This window comes from Tachyglossus aculeatus, chromosome 9 (genome assembly GCF_015852505.1).
Source record: "Tachyglossus aculeatus isolate mTacAcu1 chromosome 9, mTacAcu1.pri, whole genome shotgun sequence".
In the NCBI taxonomy this organism is placed as follows: domain Eukaryota; kingdom Metazoa; phylum Chordata; class Mammalia; order Monotremata; family Tachyglossidae; genus Tachyglossus; species Tachyglossus aculeatus.
This window is the reverse complement of record NC_052074.1, coordinates 35,544,369-35,567,175: the sequence shown is the minus strand read 5'-3', so window position 1 is coordinate 35,567,175 and position 22,807 is coordinate 35,544,369. Positions and strand designations below refer to the sequence as shown.

Below are 22,807 nucleotides of genomic sequence, written 5' to 3'. Positions count from 1 at the left end.
CTGCCTTACCTCCTTCCCTTCCCCACAGCACCTGTATATATGTATATATGTTTGTATGTATTTATTACTCTATTTATTTTACTTGTACATATCTGTTCTATTTATTTTATTTTGTTAATATGTTTTGTTTTGTTCTCTGTCTCCCCCTTCTAGACAGTGAGCCCACCGTTGGGTAGGGACCATCTCTATATGTTGCCAACTTCTACTTCCCAAGCACTTACTACGTGCTCTGCACACAGTAAGCACTCAATAAATATGATTGATTGATTGATTGATTGATAGTTACTTTGTGGGCCAGAGTCCACAAACAGAGTCCATGTAGTAACCGCCACAGTTACAGCAGCCACCATAGCCTTCCTTGCGTTTTGTGGAGGCTGCAGGTCACTGCCATTTGTACCCTTCCCACTCTGGTGGAGAAAGGCAGGATGAGAATGAGGCCCCAGGATGATGTGAAGGGACCCACTTTGGGTTACCACCTAAGCAACCCTAATGTCCCATTTTGATTGTTCAGCTTTCTAATGACACCTAGTTCTTAGCCAATACCAACTGCTTTTCACGGCTCTCTGGGCCCCTGCCATGACTGTGGGCTATTCTGTCCTCAGATGTTAATGGAGGCTTTTGTGGGGGCTTGTGTCCTGCTTTTAGAGTATTCACCGAATAGTCACAGTTCATACAACACACACACACACACACACACACACACACACACACACACACACACACACACACACACACAAACACACCCTCCACTGGGGTTACCTATAGTCAAGGGCAGAAGGAGTGACGTAGCGGGGAAGGAGATGAAGCATGAGAAGTTTGCTTAGAGAAGCAGCATCGCATAGTGGCAAGAGCACAGGCTTGGGAGTCAGAGGATGTGGGTTCTAATCCCGGCTCCGCCATTTGTCTGCTGTGTGATCTTGGGTAAGCCACTTCACTTCTCTGTGCCTCAGTTACCTCATCTGTAAAATGGGGATGAAGACTGTGAGCCCCACATGGGACAACCTGATGACCTTGTATCCGCCCCAGCGCTTAGAAGAGTGCTTACATAGTAAGCACTTAACAAATACCATCATTATTATCATTATTATTATTGCCCCTTTGCCATTATGAACATCCCTTTATGGGAGGGATGGGGAGAAAGAAAGGGAGGGAGCCCATTTGCTTCTATTAGCCAACCAGGCCCCTACTATTTGTCAAGTGCCTGAACACTGCTGGGCCCTCTACTCTCCTCATGCCCTGTGGGAGTGAAGAAGGGGCAGGTGAACCAGGGGAAAACCCCAAGAAGCTACTCCAACTGCATGAACTGAGATTCCCGTTTGGCAATTTCCCCAAGAAAGAGCTTTATTAGAGGCAACTTTACAAAGCAACTATTCTCTTCCCCAAGTCTACTGAAGTGGGATTTCTGCTATCGAAAAGGCGGTGGGGCAGGGGGGAGGAGATAAGGTGGGACTCTAGACTGTAAGCTCATTGTGGGCAGGGAATGTGTCTTTTTATTGTTATAATCTACTCTCCCAAGGGCTTAGTACAGTGCTCTGCACACAGTAAGCGCTCAATACACTTGACTGACTGGCTGACTGGGACTCCCTCAGTCACAGAGCCGCATCCCCAGAGACCACCCATTTGCTCCCAATTTTCATGGGGACAGGTCCACCCATTTACTTCTAATTTTTCTGGAGCTGAAAGCCTGGATTCCAGTCTGCTCACTTCCCCCTGCTTTCCCCCATATGCTCTCAGCAAGGAAAAAAGCTACACTAGCAAGCAGGAGAAACGCTGCCAGATCCAATCCTTGCTTTCCTTCCCACTTGTCGGCAGTTTATTATTCAAAACTTCAAAACGAACTGAAACTCCAGCCTCTCTCCCTTCCATGCCAAACTCCAGAGATCACATCCAGTCTGTGTACCCCTCACTTCCTCCCTCCCAACCCAGTTTCTGATAACTCTTTTTGTTGAGTTTTTGCTTTTGCTACAGAAAGAGCCCAAGACTGTTGGTCAGGAGACTTGGAAAACAGAGCACCTGCTGTCATGAGAAACAAGATACAATGGCCGCTAAGTGCCCACTATACCTCCCACTTTCCACACTGAAAATCAGACTGAATTTCATCACGTGGAGTGGGAAATTCAACAGGAAGATTTTCCCACCAATCAGATCCTACCTGGGGAAACAATCAGAGAAGGGGGAGGAAGGGGTGGATCCAAGCCAACAGATCAGCCTTCTTGCTGACTTCCTGCTTCTTTTTTTTGGTCATAATTTATTCATTTATATTAATGTCTGTCTCTCCCTCTAGTAATAATAATAATGGCATTTGTTAAGCACTTACTATGTGCAAAGCACTGTTCTAAGCGCTGGGGGGATACAAGGTCATCAGGTTGTCCCATGTGGGGCTCACAGTCTTAATCCCCATTTTCCAGATGAGGTAACTGAAGCACAGAGAAGTGAAGCAATTTGCCCAAAGTCACACAGCTGACAAGTGGTGGAGCTGGGATTAGAACCCATGACCTCTGACTCCCAAGCCCGTGCTCTTTCCACTGAGCCACGCTGCTTCTCATGCTGCTTCTCTAGACTGCAAACTCCTTGTGGGCAGGGAATGTGTCTACCAACTCTGTTGTACTGTACTTTCCCAAGTGCTTAGTACAGTTTTCTGCAAACAGAAAGGCTCTATAAATACCACTGATTGACAATGATTGAATGCCAGTTTCCAATTTCCAGAATTTCCAGTTTCTAGGGCTGGCTCTTGGAAAGCCAGATGAGAGTTCACCTGGGGCCTCTGCTGTCTACACATGGAAGAATGAGAGAATATTGTTGTTGTTGTTATTATCACTCTTATTCTATGTCCAGCTCCCCACTGTGGCCAGTTCAAAGGGGAAGTCTAGTTCTGCATTGGTCTTGGCCTCTTCAAGGAACTCCCCATCCTGTTTCTGCCTCAGAGGATTCTCCTTGGAAGTTGAGGGTCACTGCATCTGCAATACTCCCTCTAGCCCCAATCAATCAATCGTATTTATTGAGCACTTACTGTGTGCAGAGCACTGTACTAAGCACTTGGGAAGTACAAGTGCGGGTAAGCCCCAGCAGGAGGCCAGGCACTGCATCGGGGACAGCCACAACCTGCCAGTGCACTGGCACCCAGAGGAGGAGGAGGAGAAAGAGCAGTAATACTAGTACGAGGAATGGTTTGTAAGTCTTCCTGGGTTCGCTCCACACGCCTCATCTCCCTGTTCCTATTCCTGTCCAAACTCCTCCAAAGGGCTGTATACACACCTGCTGCCTGAAACTTCCTCTCCTCCAACACTCTGCAATCTGATCCCTTAAGAGTGTGAGTTCTTTGTAGGACAGGGACTATGTCCAACCTGGTTAACCTGTATTTACCCGGTGCTTAGAACTGTGCTTGGCACATAGTAAGTGCTTAACAAGCACCATAATTCTTCTTCTTCTTATTATTATTATTATCCACACCACTGAAGCCATCCTTTCTAAGGCCACCAATGAGCTGTTCCCAGCCAAAACTATATCCTAATCCTCTTTTTTGTCTCACATACCTTTGTCACTGCAGACCACTTCCTTTTCCAGAAACACTACCTAACTTTGATTTTACAACACAGTTCTCTCCTGATTTTCCCTTTACCTCTCCAGCTGCTCCTTCTCAATCTCTTTCACTGACTAGTTTTTTTGTGTTACATCCACTTCTGTATTTTTCTAGAGACATATATGCTATTTTAAAGCATTCAATCACCTATCCATTTGACCATTCTATTTCCCTTCTTTTCTGTAATTATTTTAAATTTGTATCTCCAACTTAATTGCCAATGCCTTGAGCACAAGGATCACATTTTCTAACTCAAACATCCCAAGTACTTAATATAACGCTCTGCCCACAGTAGGCACTTATAAGTACTACTGATGATGCATTCATTGAATTATTGGAATTTACTGAGCTTCACTAAGAGTGATGCACTGTGCTAAGCACTTGAGAAAGGAGAACAGAAGCACAAGACACATTCCCTGCCCAGAAGGAACTTACAGTCTAATAGGGGAGACACATAAATTATTTACAAATAGTGAAATCAGAATCAACTAATCAGTTAATGTATTAACTGAGCACTTATTGTGGGCAGATCACTCTACTAAAGCTCTTGGAAGAGTAGAATGCAACAGAGTTGGTAAACTCCGCCCACAAGAAACTTACAGTCTAGAGGAAACAGAATAGATAATTTAATGTACAAATGAAAATACATAAATATACAAGTGTTAAGTTGTCTATAATACAGCCATCCACAGCCATCCATATCTGCTAGCTTTAGCCATTGGATGAATAACTCTTGAGTGTAGTGAATTAATCACGGAAGGCTTGTTAGAGGAGATAGGATTTTAGGATGGCTAGAAATGGTGGAAATCCACCAGACCTCAGCTGGAGGGAGTTCCAGGCCTGAGGAATAGCATGAGTAAGGGATTGGAGGTGAATGAGAACAGGACAGGATAGAGTTAGAAGGTGAGCCTGCAAGTAGCTAGAAATGCCATCTCCTATATGCCCTCTAACTGTAGGCTTGTTGTGGGCAGACAATGTATCTACCAACTCTTTTATATAATAATAATAATGATGGCATTTATTAAGCACTTACTATGTGCAAAGCACTGTTCTAAGCATTTGGGAGGATACAAGGTGATCAGGTTGTCCCATGGGGGGCTCACAGTCAATCCTCATTTTACAGATGAGGTAACTGAGGTACAGAGAAGTTAAGTGACTTGCCCAAAGTCACACACAAAGTCACATATACTCTCCCAAGTGCTTAGTACAGTGCCCGGAGCACAGTAAGTGCTTAATAAATAAATTTGATTGATTGATTGATTGAAAGAAGCAAGTAATGAGAGCTGACTGTAAAATGGAGGGAGTTGCTACAGAACTGTAAAAGCCAATGGTTAGGTATTTTCCTTTGATGTTGAGGGATTTGGGCAGTCACTGGAGGTTTTTGAGGACCAGAGAGCCAGATTTCTTTCTGCTGCTCTGATAATCAAGAGACCCAGCTCAACTATTAAAATGTACCTAGCTAATGTGGGCAAAGACTACCCCAGCACTTCACAATGTGCTGCACCCTTCACTGCCTATTCATTCATTGTACTCAGCGCCCTAGGGGTAGAGACAATAGAGTACAAGAGGTGCTGGGCAAGCCACTAGCACTAGAATCAATGTTCATCTATACATTTTGTGTGTAGGTTCCTTTTAATGTTCTCTTTTGAGGATTTGTAACCATTCACCTCTAGACCGTAAGCTCATTGTGGGCAGCGAATGTATCTACCAACTCTGTTGTAGTGTACTCTCCCAAGCGCTTAGTACAGTGCTCTGCACATAGTAAGTACCCAATAAATACCATTGATGATGATGATGATCTGCACTGGTTCTCAGTCCTGAAGTTTCAGGGACAATGCTAATCTGTCATTTGTGATGGGGACTCTGACATCATAGATGTTTGGATGGAGAAGAAGCAATGGACGCATGAGGTGTTTTGGAGGAAGAATTGGAAGGATTTAGGATTTAGGGTTTATCACTGGCTGTAATAGTTAAATAACTGCAAAGGTGGAGGATGACACCAAATGCACATGGCATCATACACGTGATGCTGGCAGAATAAACATTCAACCGTATTTATTGAGCACTTACTGTGTGCAGAGCACTGTACTAAGCACTTGGGAAGTACAAGTTGGCAACATATAACATGTAACATGATGTTCAATGACAGATAGCATATGTCCTCCTATATCTGAAGCATGTTTCTGGGGTAACTTGACCCCCTCACTTAGTCCGGAGCTGTTGCCTTCTCTTCCCAGATCTGTGTTAACTCGAGTACCTGGCCTGAGCCACTGAACTCAGTGGCGGGAGCCATGGAGGATGCTAATCTCCAGGGAGGGAGCTCAGGGAGGAAAATTATGATACCAAACATCAAAGGTGTCTAGATCTCAATCCCTATCAAGCAGGTGACAGGCCAGCTGAAAACTGCTCTGGCTACTGTTAAACTGGGTGACTGGCCACCCCATTTTGGGAACGATGGGAGAAGGGGAGAGTTTAAGAGTGAAGTTAAGAATTTTAATTTTTGATTTTTTTAATGATATTTTGTTAAGCACTTATTATGTGTCAAACAATGTTCTCAGAGCTGGAGTAGGTTCAGGTTAATTAGCATTGTGATCCTGCCCTGCATGGGGCTCACAGTCTAAGTAGGACATGTTGAGTTTGCTATTCAGGTGGGTCATCCAAGTAGAGAAGTCCTGGGGGCAAGAGGAAATGAGAGGGAGGAGGGAAGAGGTCAGGACTACAGAGTAAATTTGGGAGTCCATCCTTAGTGAAAATCTGCAATCACACTTCTTCCAGGAGGCCTCATCATTTTCTAATCTTCTCAATTTATATAATAATAATAATAATAATGGCATTTATTAAGCACTCGCTATGTGCAAAGCACTGTTCTAAGCGCTGGGGGGTTACAAGGTGATCAGGTTGTCCCACGGGGGGCTCACAGTCTTAATCCCCATTTTACAGATGAGGTAACTGAGGCCCGGAGAAGCAAAGTGACTTCCCCAAAGTCACACAGCTGACAATTAGTGGAGCTGGGATTTGAACCCATGACCTCTGACTCCAAAGCCCAGGCTCTTTCCACGGAGCCATGCTGCTTATATCCCATTAGGACTGCCATTTCAGCACTTCAATGCCACCTCAGCACTTATAATCTTGACTTCTCCTAACACTTATGAACATATTTTACTCTTCCTATGACTCAACCATGAACTCATGTACCTTCCCCCTTTCCTTTCCTCCTCCAATCTATAATTTATCTTAGTGCCTGTCTCCCTGCCTCTAGTTTGTAAAATCATGTCTACTAATTTTTGATACCCTCTCCCAAGTGCTTAGTACTGTGCTCTACAAATGACAGGCATCCAATAACTACTACTAATTAATTGACTGATTACTGAAACATAAAAATCCTCATTTAAAATGGAAAACTCACCTCTCACATGTACATGTGCATGTGCCTGTGAAGATGCATGTGTGCATTAAGAAGATTATTTTCATCGACCCTTTGGAAGCTGCTGCTTGTACAGTTTTGAGAATGATTTTCATGCATGTTCTTTTTCACTTTATTGAGGCCACACCAATATCCCTCTAACAACATTCCAGACAGGGAATCCACCTCACACACTGAGCTCTGGGCTGTGTTTGCCATTTCTGCTCAGGGACAGGTTTCGGGAGGGGTGAGGAGACTGCCTAAAATAACTGAAATTTAGCAGTATTCATAGATGACTGAAATTGACTGGGAAGTTTTCATATTTACTCTCTGAGAAGGAGTTCTGGGCTCACATTTGGAATAAAATCTAGGTAGGCCTCTGTCCCCTTCTAACCCCTCTCCAGATGGAGCTCAGTGAGATGTAAACTGCTAAAATGAAGGTTCAGCCTGCTGGGGGACTCCCGCTAAACTCACAGTAGTAGTTCCAGAGCAGCACTCGCTTCTCCAGGAGGAAGTTGGGCTCCTCTGTCCAGGGAGATTGAAGGTGTCCTGTCCTGACCTACTTTTCCCATGCTGTAGTTCTGACTATGGGGTCATGACAAAGCCCAAGGGAGAGTCACTGCCTGGACTCTGGGGTCCTTGAGGGGAGCACAGTCACTTCTGAAGACTTCTGGCCTTTTCCTAGCAAAGAAAAAGTTCTTGTTCCTGCCTACCCTTAAAGCCAATTGAGACAGCTTTTCTGCACCTCTTCTCTCAGGCCAGCTGGAGACTCTACTGGACAGTCTTAGAAGAGGTAGTCCAGTGCCATGGTCCCACCCTATTAGAAGACATCTTTCTCCACCTTCCCCCATTGCCCAAAGCTCAGGCCTATGGGAGGCATTCCTCATTTCCCCCACATTCTCCTCCCATCAGAACCTCTTCCTCCAACCCCCGGCCCAGGCCCTCACAAAATCAGGACACAGGTTCCCACTCCAGAAATGACTTCCTGGTCATCAAAGCAGGGGTCATACCTCTAATGTGCCCCCTGGCAATTAGTACCCTGCTCTGCTCCCTAAGGCACCAGGCACCTGAAAACACTTTGGGGGGAGGCAGGAGGTGGGAGAATAGGAGGGTAGACAGGAAGGAGAAGAAAGAAGAAGAAATAAAGAATCAAAGAAGCTGCCAGGACTTTGATTTTTCATCCCCACTTTGGGCAAAGTGCTGGGAACAACTGGGAGTCTTCTGGGGGTGGTTGGGTCTCACACTTGGCCTGTGTTCACTGATGCTGGGCAATGACTTCATCTGGAGTGTGGAGGTGAGTCAGCCCTGCCCCAGGTCACTACTGCAGGGGGGTGCCAGGGGAGAGGGCCTGGAATGCCCATGGTCAGCCTACAGGGGAGACCAGCCCAGGAAAGTGAGAGGAGCAGCACCAAGAACTGTTTTTTTTTTGCTGGAAGAGAAGGGCTTCAACCTCAATGGCTGCGGGAAGAAAGCTCCCAGAGATTCAAAGGAAAACTCCGACTGGGTCTGGACCGGTAGAGGGGAAAAATCATCCATGCTCAAAGCAGAGGGCAATGAGCCAGGAAAGTTCAGCTTCCAGGAAGAGTTGGGCAACATACTTAGCCTACCTCAGAGATGAGGACATTCAAAAGATACATTATGCAACTGGATGCCGAGAAAGTGTAGTGTGTTTTTGATGACACAGCACCTAGGGTCCAGATGTGAATTCCCTGCTTAATGTGAAGTCTGCTCACATGGGCCTCTTGGAACAGCCTTGAAGCTTGGGGATCATGATCTGAAAGGGAGGCCAGGATGTAGTAGGGGTAAAGTGAGAGGGAGAGGGCCTCCAGCTGGCTGGGAAAATTAAAGTAACTTGAGTGGATGGTGCTGCACAATTGTTTTGGTTCCTCAGTGGATTCCACTGAAACGTGGAATGCTCACAGCTTGGCTAATATTTTGTTACTTCTGCATAACCTATTTAAATGAGCAACAGAACTTAAACAAAACTTAGACTATAAGGGAGTTGGAACTTTTGTTTTGGAAACTGGAGCTTGGTCAATGTTTTATAAATTTTATAAGCCAACTCTCCAAGCTCATCAGGTCCCCCCTCACCTGCACAGGGCTCCAATTTCCTTCTATCTGTTAATTAGTTTATGTCTGTTTTTCCCCTAGACAGTAAGTTTCTTGAGGGCAGGAGTCAAGTCTTCTAATTCTTTTGTACTCTCCCAAATGCAAAGTACAGAGCTCTGCACAGAGTAGGCCCTCAATTAAAATGACTGATTGATTGATTTCCTACCTGGGGAGCAAAGTTTCTGTGAGAATGTCCCAGGTCCTGGCAAGAGAACAGATGTATTTCAGCAGAGTAAGCCAAGAAAGGCCCCGCAAAGTCAAAGGAAATAAGCCAGGTGAGTGCTAATAACCCAGGAGAGGGACTTGTCCTGAGCTTTTATCATCAGTGGGTATTTATTGTGTGCTTACTGTGTGTAGAGCACTGTACTAAGTGCTCAGATGAAGAGATGGGAGGCTTTCCACCAGAGGAGCACCCCGATTGTGGTCATGACTGCTCATCACAATTCAGAGGCTTAAAACACCTGTATCTTCAACACATTGAAGCTCCCCAGTCTTAACCAACCCTGTGACAGGACATACAGATTATACAGATCAAACTACAAAACAGGCCCATGAACAGGGCTTAGGTGCTAAGCCTGAAGCAATCTGGGGATATGCTGACTGCCTCCACTCTAAGGTATTAGCACTAGGTAAGTGGCGTGGCTCTATTTCCACTGTCACACAGAGCAGTTTTAAAACTCGAGTTAGGAGGTAGGCCAAAATATAGGAGGAAGTCATTGAGCCTCATGGGATTGGCAAATTGAACGTCAATGGTTTAACTCAGCAAATGTGCCAAACACCATCTTGTCAACACTAACACCACCTTCTGCTTGCCAAACAAGAGGCAAACAAAAGGCCTAAAAACTGGCATCTTACTGACAATCAATCAATCTTATTCATCAAGCACTTACTGTGTGCAGAGCACTGTACTAAGCACTTGGGAGAGTGCTAATAACAATAATATAGACACATTCCCTGCCCATATCAATAAGGACCATTGTCTGATAAACTCCAAGCTCCCATTGACTACACAACCATTATAAAAACTGCAAATACCACTAAATATGTTGGGATCCTTGAGAACGAAGACACCTGTGGGGAACTTGGAAGTAATATTACAAACACCTGTTAAAACAGGAAACACGAACCATAGTCTCCAATATAAACAGCACCACTCCGAAAACTTCTGCCCTGAGTGAAGATGGCCTTCATAGACAAGAAGAGAATCTTGAAAAGATGACATTTCAATAATCTCCACAATCTACCCCCTACTTCTTCCTCTATTTCTTCACCCATGATAATTTGGTTATTTGATGTTGACACTTCTGCTATGAATTTGTCGAAATCTTTGTCAAAATGTTCTTTTCCTTCATCGCAGTTCGTTACTGCAGGGCCTTTTGATGGTGACAAAGTGCTTTTACATCAGGGCAGGCAGAACACCATTCAGTGGCCACTTATGGGGTCTGGACAAATGGGAAGGACTGTTATTAATGATTATTCAATTGCAAATCCTGTCCCCAAGACCTGTTTCAAAGAGGGAATGATGTCCCTGAGTCGATCCAGTGCTTGCTTCTGCGAGCTGCTGTTCATCAATAGTCTAGTCTTTCTCAGTGCATCAGTGTCAAACAGAAACTCCTTACCATTGGCTTTAAGGCACTCAATCAGCTTGCCCCCTCCTATCTTACCTTGCTGACTCACTTTTACAACCCAGCCGCATACTTTGCTCCTCTAATGCCAACCTACTCACTGTACCTCGATCTTATCTATCTCACCACCACCCCCTCACCTGTGTCCTGCCTCTGGCCTGGAATTCCCTCCCCGTTCATATTCAAGCAGATGATCACTCTCCCCACCTTCAAATCCTTATTAAAATCACATCTCTTCCAAGAAGCCTTTCCCAATCATTCAATCAACTGTATTCAGAGTTTACTGCATGCAGGGTACTGTACTAAGCCCATGGGAGAGTACAAAGTATCAGTATAACAGACAGATTCCCAGCCCACAATGAGCTTACAGTCTAAAGGACCTTCCCTGACTTTAGTCCACATTTCCCCTAATTCCTCTCCCTTTTGCGTTACCCTTGCACTTGGATTTGTACCTTTTATTCACCTCACCATAATAATAATAATGATGGCATTTGTTAAGCGCTTACTATGTGCAAAGCACTGTTCTAAGTGCTGGGGGGGATACAATGTGATCAAGTTGTCCCATGTGGGGCTAACAGTCTTAATCCCCATTTTCACAGATGACGTAACTGAGGCTCAGAGAAGTGAAGTGACTTGCCCAAGGTCACACAGCAGACTTGTGGTGGAGTCGGGATTCAAACCCATGACCTCTGACTCCAAAGCCCGTGCTCTTTCCACTGAGCCACGCTGCTTCTCTAGCCACGCTGCTTACAGCACTTATGTACATATCCATAATTTGTTTTATGCCTCTCTCCTTTCCTAGACTATAAGCTCCTTGTGGACAGGGAACATGTCTACCAAATTTGTTATATTTTACTCTCCCAAGTGTTTAGTACAGTGCTCTGCACACAGTAAGTGGTCAATAAATATGTTTGATTGATGTCATATCTGGATCTGGCAAGTTCATACACTATTAAATCTATTCTTTTTCATTTTTCAGTGTCCTCATATTGCCTGGTCCTGGAGTAGATTCACTTCTGTCTTCCCAAATTGAGCCTGGGAGACCCTGGCTGCAGGGTTCAGCACCTCCCTAGGTTTGGTCCAGGAAAGGGGCAATTTAAAAACTGGCCATCAGTTCCTCACTCCCCACCTTCCCCTCCATCCCACAACCACTTCTCTAACCTGGGGCCAGCACATGCACCCATCATTGGGGTGCGAAAGAGAAATACCGAAGTTCTTTCAGGGTCTTCTCCTGAGGACTCGGCTGCTCCCAGGAAGGTGTGGTGTGGGCACTGGAAAATGGCAGAATCAGGTGACGACTCACTTCTCCAGCTCCTATAACTAGTTTTGTCTGAGTGGAAGCAGACAACAGGGGAGGGGATTGACTCCTTTCATTAGACTGAGAGCCCTAAGTGGGACATGGACTGTGTCCCACTTGATTATCTTGTACCTAACCTAGTGCTGCCCACCATCTATCCCTGCCACTGCCACTTATCCACCTCAGCCGTAGTTTGCATCAATAGAGGAGTTGGGAGAATTTCTCTAACCGCCAGGAGAGTCTTCACTTCTACATCCAGCAGCTCCAGGTATCAGCTGTTGGTAGCCCTGTCTGCCAACCCACAATGACTGTGGACCCTATCAGCACTGTCTGCCAGCCACCCATCACAAGGGACCAGTACTGAGCCCACTGGTCCTGGGACTGAGCCCAGTCAAACCCCACATGAATCCAGTCCTGCTACTAGTAGGACAGCAGGCTTGTACTTCCAGCAAGGTCAAGGTCAAGGTCAGGGAGAGGTACCAACTCATTAGGGTCCCAGATAAATCTGTAGGTGAATTGCTTGGCAGACAAAAGGCAAGGAATGCTATGGCGAAGTTCTCCTCAACAGGGAGGAATTTTGTGGGACATTGCTGGCCCAGGCTCCCCAGGAACCTTGCTTTCCCAGAGCCCAACTTCTCCTGAACCCAGGCTCAGAGGGATCAGCCAGACTTCTGCCAAATGCTTCCTCCACATAAAAGACAGTAGCAAGGACAGGATCCACGTGCAGTGCTCAGACACTAGGCTGCAATGCAACATCTTGAAGCACAGTCTGGAATGGGAAGGAGAAAGAGGAAAGGAAGAGAGATTCTTTCATGGTGGAAAAAAGAGCAGGACTGACACCTATGAACACAGCAAGAGCAACCTTCCTCTAACTGTAAGCTTGTTATGGGCATGGAACATGTCCGCTAATGCCTGCAAATTCCATTGTATTGTACTGTACTCTCCCAAGTACTTAGTACAGTGCTCTACACATAGTAAGTGCCCAATAAATATAATTGATTGATTGATTGATTACCCTATCCCAACTCTGCCACTATGCCTCCAGGACTTTTCATCAGCTCCTTCTCTGCTCCACCTTGGCAGGGAAAAGAAACAGCAGCAAGAGCACAAGGTCTTCTCCACCTTTAGAATCATCCATCATCATCAATGGTATTTATTGCGTGCTTACTGTGTGCAGAGCACTGCACTAAGTGCTTGGGAGAGTACAATAAAGCAGAGTTGGCAGGCATATTCCCTGACCACAGTGAACTTAGAGTCTAGATGGGGAAGGCTTTAACTGTGGCTGTGACTATTGCAACTGTTGGACTCTGGCCCACAAGGAGTCTAAAACACTGCTCCTCTAGCCACGGTGCCCTTTTGCCTTGTGTTTTATGTTGCTTTTGTGTTTTTATTGCTTTATGTGTTTGTCACTGGTCCCCTCCCCATCAAACTTATTCGTACAGTGTTAGTCCCTTGAAGATCGGAATCTTATATAATTCAACCAATCAATGGTATTTAATGAGTGCTTACTGTGTGCAGAGCCCTGTACTAAGCATATCCATTCATTCAATCATATTTATTGAGTGCTTACTGTGTGCAGAGCACTATACTAAGTGCTTGGGAGAGTACAATAAAACAATAAAAAGAGACAAATTCTTGCTCATAACAAGCTCCCAGCCTAGAGTCTACTTGAGTCTACTAAGCACTTAGGAATGTACAGTTCAATAGCATTGGTAGACACCATCCCTGTCCTCAAGGAGCTTACAGTTGTGTGGATTCTCAACCTTCTATTTTTCCCAGAGCTTTGTACAGTGCTTTGTACACACTAGGTACTTAATAATAATATTAATAATAATGATGATGATGGCATTTATTAAGCATAAGCGCTTACTATGTGCAAAGCACTGTTCTAAGCATTGGGGAGGTTACAAGGTGATCAGGTTGTCCCACGGGGGGCTCACATTCTTAATCCCCATTTTATAGATGAGGTAACTGTGGCACAGAGAAGTTAACTGACTTGCCCAAAGTCACACAGCTGATAATTGGCGGAGCTGGGATTTGAACCCATGAACTCTGACTCCAAAGCCCAGGCTCTTTCCACTGAGCCACGCTGTTTCTCTATAGCATACAATAAAGCTTCTTAAATGCAAGGTCTTATCAGTAGAAGTAATGTTGCTGAGTGCCCACTGGGTGCAATGCACAGTACTAATAATAGCGGTATTTAAGTGCTTACTATGTGCCAAGCACTGGGGCAAATACAAGATATATGAAACAGTGTGGTGTAGTGGAAAGAACACAGACCGGGGAGTTAGAGGACCTGAGTTCTAATCTCAGCTCCATCACATACCTGCTGTGAGGCCTTGGGCAAGTCATCTACAAAATGAGTATTCAATACCTGTTCTCCCTCCTACTTGTAAAGTGAGGCCCCCTTGGGATCATGTGTCTACTCCAACACTTAGTACAATGCTTAGCACATGATAAGTGCTTAATGAGTACCAGGTTGAACACCATCTGCCCCCACCCCAATTCCACATGGGACTGACAGTCTAGGGGGAAGGAGAACAGATACTGAATGGCCATTTTACAGATGAGGAAACTCAGGAACAGAGAAGTTAATTAACTTGCCCAAGGTCACACAGCAGACAAGTGGCAGATTCAGGATTATTAGAACCCAGGCCCACTGCCTCTCAGGACACACTATACTACTTTAAGTAAACCCTTGGTAAAGTACTACAGAAGCATCAAACCTGTTTTATTTTTTTTTTTAAAAAGAAAGCTCCACATAATGAAGTTTCTTTTTGAAGGCCAAATATCCACCAGGTAGGGAACAGGAATATACATTTTAAGGGCCTCGATACAAAGAACCTCTCTCCCTAGGGAAGGCCTCATCTTGCCATTGTTTTGCTGTACAGTGTCAGCTGTTGGGGTCTTGGAGATGGGTCCATCAATAGCCATCACTAAATCTTTTCAGTTCTACTTTCACAACATCATAAAAATCCACCCCTTTCTTTCCATCCAAACTGCTACCACATTAATGCAAGCACTTATCCTCTCCTCTCCTCTCCTACCCACTTAGCCTATCCAATCACACTTCCCCCCTTCAAAGCCCTATGAAGGCTCACCTCCTCCAAGAGGCCTTCCCAGACTAAGCCCCCCTTTTCCTCAGCTCCCCTCCCCATCGCCCCAACTCTCCCTTTGCTCTACCCCCTGCCCATCAGCACTTGTGTTTATATGTACATACCTATAATTCTGTTTATTTATACTAATGCTTGTTTGTTTTGATGTGTATATAACTATAATTGATATTTGATATTTATATTTAATAAATATAGTTGATATTTACTTGTTTTTCATTCGTTCATTCAATTATATTTATTTAGCACTTACTGTGTGCAGAGCACTGTACTCAGCGCTTGAAAAGTACAAGTCGGCAACATATGGAGACGGTCCCTACCCAACAATGGGCTCACAGTCAAGAAGGGGGAGACAGACAACAAAACAAAACATGTACACAGGTGATAAAATCGTCAGAACAAATAGAATTAAAGCTTTATGCACATCATTAACAAAATAAATAGCAAAAATGTACAAGTAAAATACAGTAATAAATCTATACAAATATATATACAGGAGCTGTGGGGAGGGGAAGGAGGTAGGGCCGGAGGGTGGGGAGGAGGAGAGGAAAAAGGGGGCTAAGTCTGGGAAGGCCTCCTGGAAGAGGTGAGCTCTCAGTAGGGCTTTGAAGGGAGGAAGAGAGCGAGCTTGGTGGATGTGTGGTGGGAGGGCTTTCCAGGCCAGGGCAAGGACGTGGGCCGGGGGTCGAAGGCAGGACAGGCGAGAACGAGGCACAGTGAGGTGGTTAGCAGCAGAGGAATGGAGGGTGCAGGCTGGGCTGTAGAGGGAGAGAAGGGAGGTGAGGTAGGAGGGGGCGCGGTGATGGAGAGCCTTGAAGCCAAGAGTGAGGAGTTTTTGCTTGATTCGTAGGTTGACAGGCAGCCAGTGGAGATTTTTGAGGAGGGGAGTGACATAAGCGCTTAGTACAGTGCTCTGCACACAGTAAGCGCTCAATAAATACGATTGAATGAATGCCCAGACCGTTTCTGCACAAAGATAATCCGGGCAGCAGAGTGAAATATAGACTGAAGTGGGGAGAGGCAGGAGGATGGGAGATCAGAGAGGAGGCTGATGCAGTAATCCAGTCGGGATAGGATGAGAGATTGAACCAGCAGGGTAGCGGTTTGGATGGAGAGGAAAGGGCGGATCTTGGCGATGTTGCAGAGGTGAGACCGGCAGGTTTTGGTGACGGATTGGATGTGTGGGGTGAACAAGAGAGCGGAGTCGAGGATGACACCAAGGTTGCGGGCTTGTGACATGGGAAGGATGGTAATGCCGTCTACGGTGACGGGAAAGTCAGGGAGAGGGCAAGGTTTGGGAGGAAAGATAAGGTTTTGATGTCTGTCTCCCCCCTTCTAGACTGTGACCCCCTTGTGGGCAGGAATTGTCTCTATTGCTGAATTGTACTTTCCAAGCACTTAGTACAGTGCTCTGCAGAAAGTAAGCGCTCAATAAATACAATTGAATGAATGAATGAATATCCCACCTTGATTACTGTATCAACCTCCTTGCTGACCTCCTTGCCTCCTGTCTCTTTCCACTCCAGTCCATCCTCCATTCTGCTGCCTGAATCATTTTCCTTCAAAAACATTCAGACCATGTTTCCCCACTCCTCAAGAAACTCCAGTGGCTGCCCATCCACCTCTGCATCGAGCAGAAACTCCTCACCATTAGCTTTAAAGCATTTAATACCCTTGCCCACTCCGACCTCACCTTGCTGCTCTCCTACTACAACTCAGCCCACACACTTCCTTCCTCTGCTTCCTCTTGCTTCCTCTGAGGTACCTTCTCACTGTACCTCGATCTCATCTATCTCACCGTCAACCTCTCCTCTATTTCCTACCTCTGGCCTGGAATGCCCTCCTCCTCATATCAGACAGATCATTGCTCTCCTGAATTTCAGAGCCTTAATGAAGGCACATCTCCTCCAGGAAGCCTTGCCTGACTGAGACTTCCTCTCCTGTTCTCCCATTCCCTTCTGCACCACTCATACTTGTTCCTTCATTCATCCTCTCTTCCTTCCCCACAGCACATATGTATATACCTGGATATATCTGTTAGTTATTTATGTATGTATGTATATATCTATTTATATTAATGTCTATCTCCCCTCTAGACTGTAAACTAGTTGTGGGCAGGGATGTGTCTAATGTTATATTGTACTCTCCCAAGTGCTTAGTAAAGTGCTCTGCACACAGCAAGCGCTCAATAAATAGTTGAATAAATGAATGGGGGGATTGGGATCAGGGAACCCTAGAGTGGGTTTGGGGTTCAAGGGATAGGTGTTTACGGATACTGGGGGTCAGGGATGGTAGTGGGGGGTGGTCAGTGGATGAGACCCTGGAGAATTCCGAGTTTGGAGAGAGAGAGTTGAACCCTGCTTGTCCAGCCATTGTCGATCATTTTGGGGAAGCTGGTTGCACCCAGAGAGTGGATAGTGACGGCAGCCCCAAGAAGGCCTGTACCTTGCCTTTCCCCACCAGCGCCGCTCAACCCCACCTCCACCCCAACTCTCTCAACTCGTCAGAGGGAGATGAGATAACTGAGGCCCAAAGAAGTGACACGACTTGACCAAGGTCACACAGCAGACAAGTGGAGGATATATATATATTGTATATATGTATATATGTTTGTACATATTTATTACTCTATTAATCTATTTATTTGTATATGTATTCATGTATATGTATATGTATATATGTTTGTACATATTTATTACTCTATTTATCTATTTATTTATTTTACTTGTACATATCTATTCTATTTATTTTATTTTGTTAGTATGTTTGGTTTTGTTCTCTGTCTCCCCCTTTTAGACTGTGAGCCCACAATTGGGTAGGGACTGTCTCTATATGTTGCCAACTTGTACTTCCCAAGCGCTTAGTACAGTGCTCTGCACACAGTAAGCGCTCAATGAATACGATTGATGATGATGGAGGAGCTGGGATTAGAACCCAACTGGATTACTGCATTGGCATCCTTTCTGATCTCCCAACCTCCTGTCTCTCCCCACTTAGGTCTATACTCTACACTCTGCTGCCCGGATTATCTTTCTATAGAAACACTCCCTCCTCAAAAATCTCCAGTGATTGCCTATCAAACTTCATATCAAGCCCAAACTCCTCACTATTGGCTTCAAAGCTTTCCACCCCCTTGCCCCCTCCTACCTCATTTCCCTTCTCTCCTTCTACAGCCCAGCACGCACACTCTGCTCCTCTGCCATTAACCTCCTCACTGTGCCTCGTTCTCGTCTGTCCCACCATCGACCCCTGGCCCACGTGCCATCTCTGACCTGGAATGCCCTCCCTCCCCACATCCGCCAAACTAGCACTTAGAACAGTGCTTTGCACACAGTAAGTGCTTAATAAATGCCATTATTATTAGAACACTTTCCCCCTTAAAAGCCCTACTGAAAGCTCACTTCCTCCAGGAGGCCTTCCCAGACTGGGCCCCCCTTTTCCTCTGCTCCTCCTCCACTCCCTATCGCCCATACTCCTTCTGCTCTACCTGCCTCCCCGCCCCACAGCACTTGTGTATATATTCACATACTTATTACTCCATTTATTTTATTTGTACATATTTATTCTATTTATTTTATTTAGTTAATATGTTTTGTTTTGTTCTCTGTCTCCCCCTTCTAGACTGTGAGCCCACTGTTGGGTAGGGACCATCTCTCTATGTTGCCAACTTGTACTTCCTAAGCGCTTAGTACAGTGCTCTGCACACAGTAAGCAATCAATAAATACGATTGAATTAATGAATTCTATTTATTTTATTAATGACGTATGTATATCTACATGCATGCATCTATGTATTTATATTGATGCTAGTGATGCCTCTCTACTTGTTTGGTTTTGCTGTCTGTATATCTACATGCATGCATCTATGTATTTATATTGATGCTAGTGATGCCTCTCTACTTGTTTTGTTTTGCTGTCTGTCTCCCCCCTTCTAGACTGTGAGCCCGTTGTTGGGTAGGGGTTGTCTCTATCTGTTGCCGAATTGTACCTTCCAAGCGCTTAGTACAGTGCTCTTCGCACATTAAGAGCTCAATAAATACGACTGACTGACCAAGTGAATGAATACTCTCCTTCCCAGAGTTCTCCCTCCGGCCCAGGGCTGCCAGCTCAGGAGACCCTCCCCGGTGAAGCCACCTCCTAGCCAAGTCAGTCACGATTTTTTAGTGCTCCCTGTGTGCTGAGCACTGTACTAAGCGCTTTAACATCATCATCATCATCATCAATCGTATTTATTGAGCGCTTACTGTGTGCAGAGCACTGTACTAAGTGCTTGGGAAGTCCAAGTTGGCAACATATGGAGACAGTCCCTACCCAACAGTGTGCTCACAATCAATCAATCAATCAATTGTATTTATTGAGTGCTTACTATGTGCAGAGCACTGTACTAAGAGCTTGGGAGGTACAAGTTGGCAACATATGGAGACAGTCCCTACCCAACAGTGGGCTCACAATCAATCAATCAATCAATCGTATTTATTGAGCGCTTACTATGTGCAGAGCACTGTACTAAGAGCTTGGGAGGTACAAGTGGGCAACATGTGGAAACGGTCCCTACCCAACAGTGGGCTCACAATCCATCAATCAATCAATCAATTGTATTTATTGAGCGCTTACCATGTGCAGAGCACTGTACTAAGAGCTTGGGAGGTACAAGTTGGCAACATATGGAGACAGCCCCTACCCAACAGTGGGCTCACAATCAATCAATCAATCAATCAATCGTATTTATTGAGCGCTTACCATGTGCAGAGCACTGTACTAAGAGCTTGGGAGGTCCAAGTTGGCAACATATGGAGACAGTCCCTACCCAAAAGTGGGCTCACAGTCTCAAAGGGGGAGGCCAGAGAACAAAACCAAACATGCTAACAAAATAAAATAAATAGAATAGATATGTACAAGTAATAGATATGTACAAGTAAAATAAATAAATAAATAACAATAATCAATCAATCCATCATATTGCTGTAATTATATAATTGATATAATCATATTGATATAATCATATATAATTATATAATTGATATAATTATATAATATAATATAATTATATTATATTATATGTTATATTATATAATTATATTATGTTATATAATTATATAATTGATATAATCATATTGATATGTTTATATAAAATTATATAATTGATATAATTATATAATATAGCTATTAAATAAATAAATAACAATAATCAATCAATCCATCATATTGCTGTAATTATATAATTGATATAATCATATTGATATAATTATATATAATTATATAATTGATATAATTATATGGTATAATATAATTATATTATATTATATGTTATATTATATAATTATATTATGTTATATAATTATATAATTGATATAATCATATTGATATGTTTATATAAAATTATATAATTGATATAATGATATAATATAGCTATATAATATCATATATAATATAATTATATGATATATGATTATATATTATGTATATATTATATATCATGTTATATAATTATATAATATAATGTAATATAATATATAATATAATTATATAATATATGATTATATATTATGTATATATATTATATATATATAATCAGACAGAGTCCCTGCCCCCAAGCCCAGCCCAGCCCCGTGCCCCTTACCTCGCGGGGGCTAAGCCTGGGCCGAGCGGACCGGAGTTTTGAGGGAAGGAGGTGGGTGATGGGGGGTGGGTGGACGACGGGGGGTGGGCCCGGGGTCCGCGGGTGACTGCGGGACAGTGGGAGCGGGGGGCTCCGCGGTCGAGCCTGGGGGCTGCAGGGGTAACGGGGGGTGGGACGGGGGGGGCCGTAGGGGGGGTCCGGGGCCTCCGGCCAGGGAGCTAGAGGCTGGCGGTCAGTGCTGGGTGGGGGTGCCCGGGGAGGGGTCTCTCACCGGACACGTTGAGCCGGCCGCCCAGGAACCAGCCCACCCGGCCGCGGCCGAAGTCGCCGTCCCAGACGGTGTGGAAGGGGCGGTCCCAGCGCAGCGTCCCCCGGGCCAGCGGTCCCCAGAAGGCCGCCGGGTCCCGGGCGGCCAGCTCCAGCTGCTCCAAGTACCGGCCCGGCCCGCCCCGCAGCCGGGACAGCGGGGGCCCCGCCCAAGGGGGACCCGGCCGCGGGGGCCCCAGCCAAGGGGGCCCCGGCCAGGGGCCGACGGCGGGCCCGAGGCCCCGGCCCGGGACGGACAGCCGCCGCAGCCCCCCGCCCCCGCCCCCCAGCCGCAGGACGGCGGCCATCGCCGATCCGGCCCGGCCCGGTCCGCGGGCGACCAGGAGGGCAGGAGGGACAGCGGGGAAGTGCGAGGCCCGGCCTGGGTGGGGCCAATCCCCGCCCCGGTCCCGACCCCGACCCCGCCCCCCGCCCCGTTCCTCCGCCCGGACCCGAGGAGCCAACTGGCGGGCAGAGCCAAGGGGGGCTCCAATCATCATCATCATCATCATCATCAATCGTATTTATTGAGCGCTTACTGTGTGCAGAGCACTGGACTAAGCGCTTGGGAAGTCCAAGTTGGCAACATATGGAGACGGTCCCTGCCCAACAGTGGGCTCACAGTCTAAAAGGGGGAGACGGAGAACAAAACCAAACCTACTAACCAAATAAAATAAATTGAATAGATATGGACAAGTAAAATAAATAAATGAATAGAGTAACAAATATGTACAAGCATATATACAGGTGCTGTGGGGAAGGGAGGGGGTGAGATGGGGGGGTGGAGAGGGGGACGAGGGGGAGAGGAAGTGTTCAGCCCCTCTTCACGCCCGCTTGGCTTTCGGTTTCAGTTTCCCTCGCCGCCCCCCGGCCGAGAAACGGAGCCCGGGCTCAGGCTGCGGGGCGGGGGGCGCCCCAGCCCCCCGCCCCCCGGGGAACAACCATCCTGGGACGGGGCGGGGTGGGGGTGGGAGGCCCAAAGCTAGCCCTACCCTTGCCCCGACCCTCAGCCGACCTGCCCTCCAGCCCCTGCTACCCCACTCCTGCCCCCCATCCCCAGAGAGATGATAATAATAACTGCGGTTATTATCAATCAATCAATCAATCGTATTTATTGAGCGCTTACTGTGTGCAGAGCACTGTACTAAGCGCTTGGGAAGTACAAGCTGGCAACATATGGAGACAGTCCCTACCCAACAGTGGGCTCGCAGTCTAGAAGGGGGAGACAGAGAACAAAACCAAACATACCAACAAAATAAAATAGAATAGATAGGTACAAGTAAAATAAATAAATGGAGTAATAAATATGTACAAACATATTCATTCATTCATTCAGTCGTATTTTTTGAGCGCTTACTATGTGCCAGCCACTGTTCTAAGCGCTGAGGTCCGTCTCCCCCTTCTAGACTGTGAGCCCGCTGTTGGGTAGGGACCGTCTCTCCATATTGCCCACTTGTACTTCCCAAGCGCTCAGTCCAGTGCTCTGCACACAGGAAGCGCTCACTAAATACGATTATGTGCCAGCGCTTACTATGTGCCAGGCACTGTACCATGTGCTGGGGTGGAGACACGCAAATCGGGTTGGACACAGTTCATGTCCCACATGAGGCTCGCAGTCCTCATCTCCGTTTTACAGATGAGGTAACCGAGGCACAGAGAAGTGAAGTGACTTGTCCAAGGTCACACAGCAGACAAGTGGAGGGGGCTGAATTCGAACCCATGACCTTCTGACTCCCAGGCCTGTGCGCTAGCCT

The 22,807-nt window shown here is 45.8% G+C and overlaps 1 protein-coding gene across 1 annotated transcript in view; it reads right to left on the bottom strand.

Annotated features, from left to right (window-relative positions):
- The window catches only part of ACSS1 (acyl-CoA synthetase short chain family member 1), a 68,543-nt gene extending 47,182 nt beyond the window's left edge, over positions 1 to 21,361 (bottom strand). The window contains exon 1 of the mRNA XM_038750879.1: positions 21,019 to 21,361. Within this exon, the coding sequence (XP_038606807.1) occupies positions 21,019 to 21,361 (343 nt within the window). The remainder of the gene's footprint in view (positions 1 to 21,018) is intronic.
- Positions 21,362 to 22,807: the final 1,446 nt, after the last annotated feature.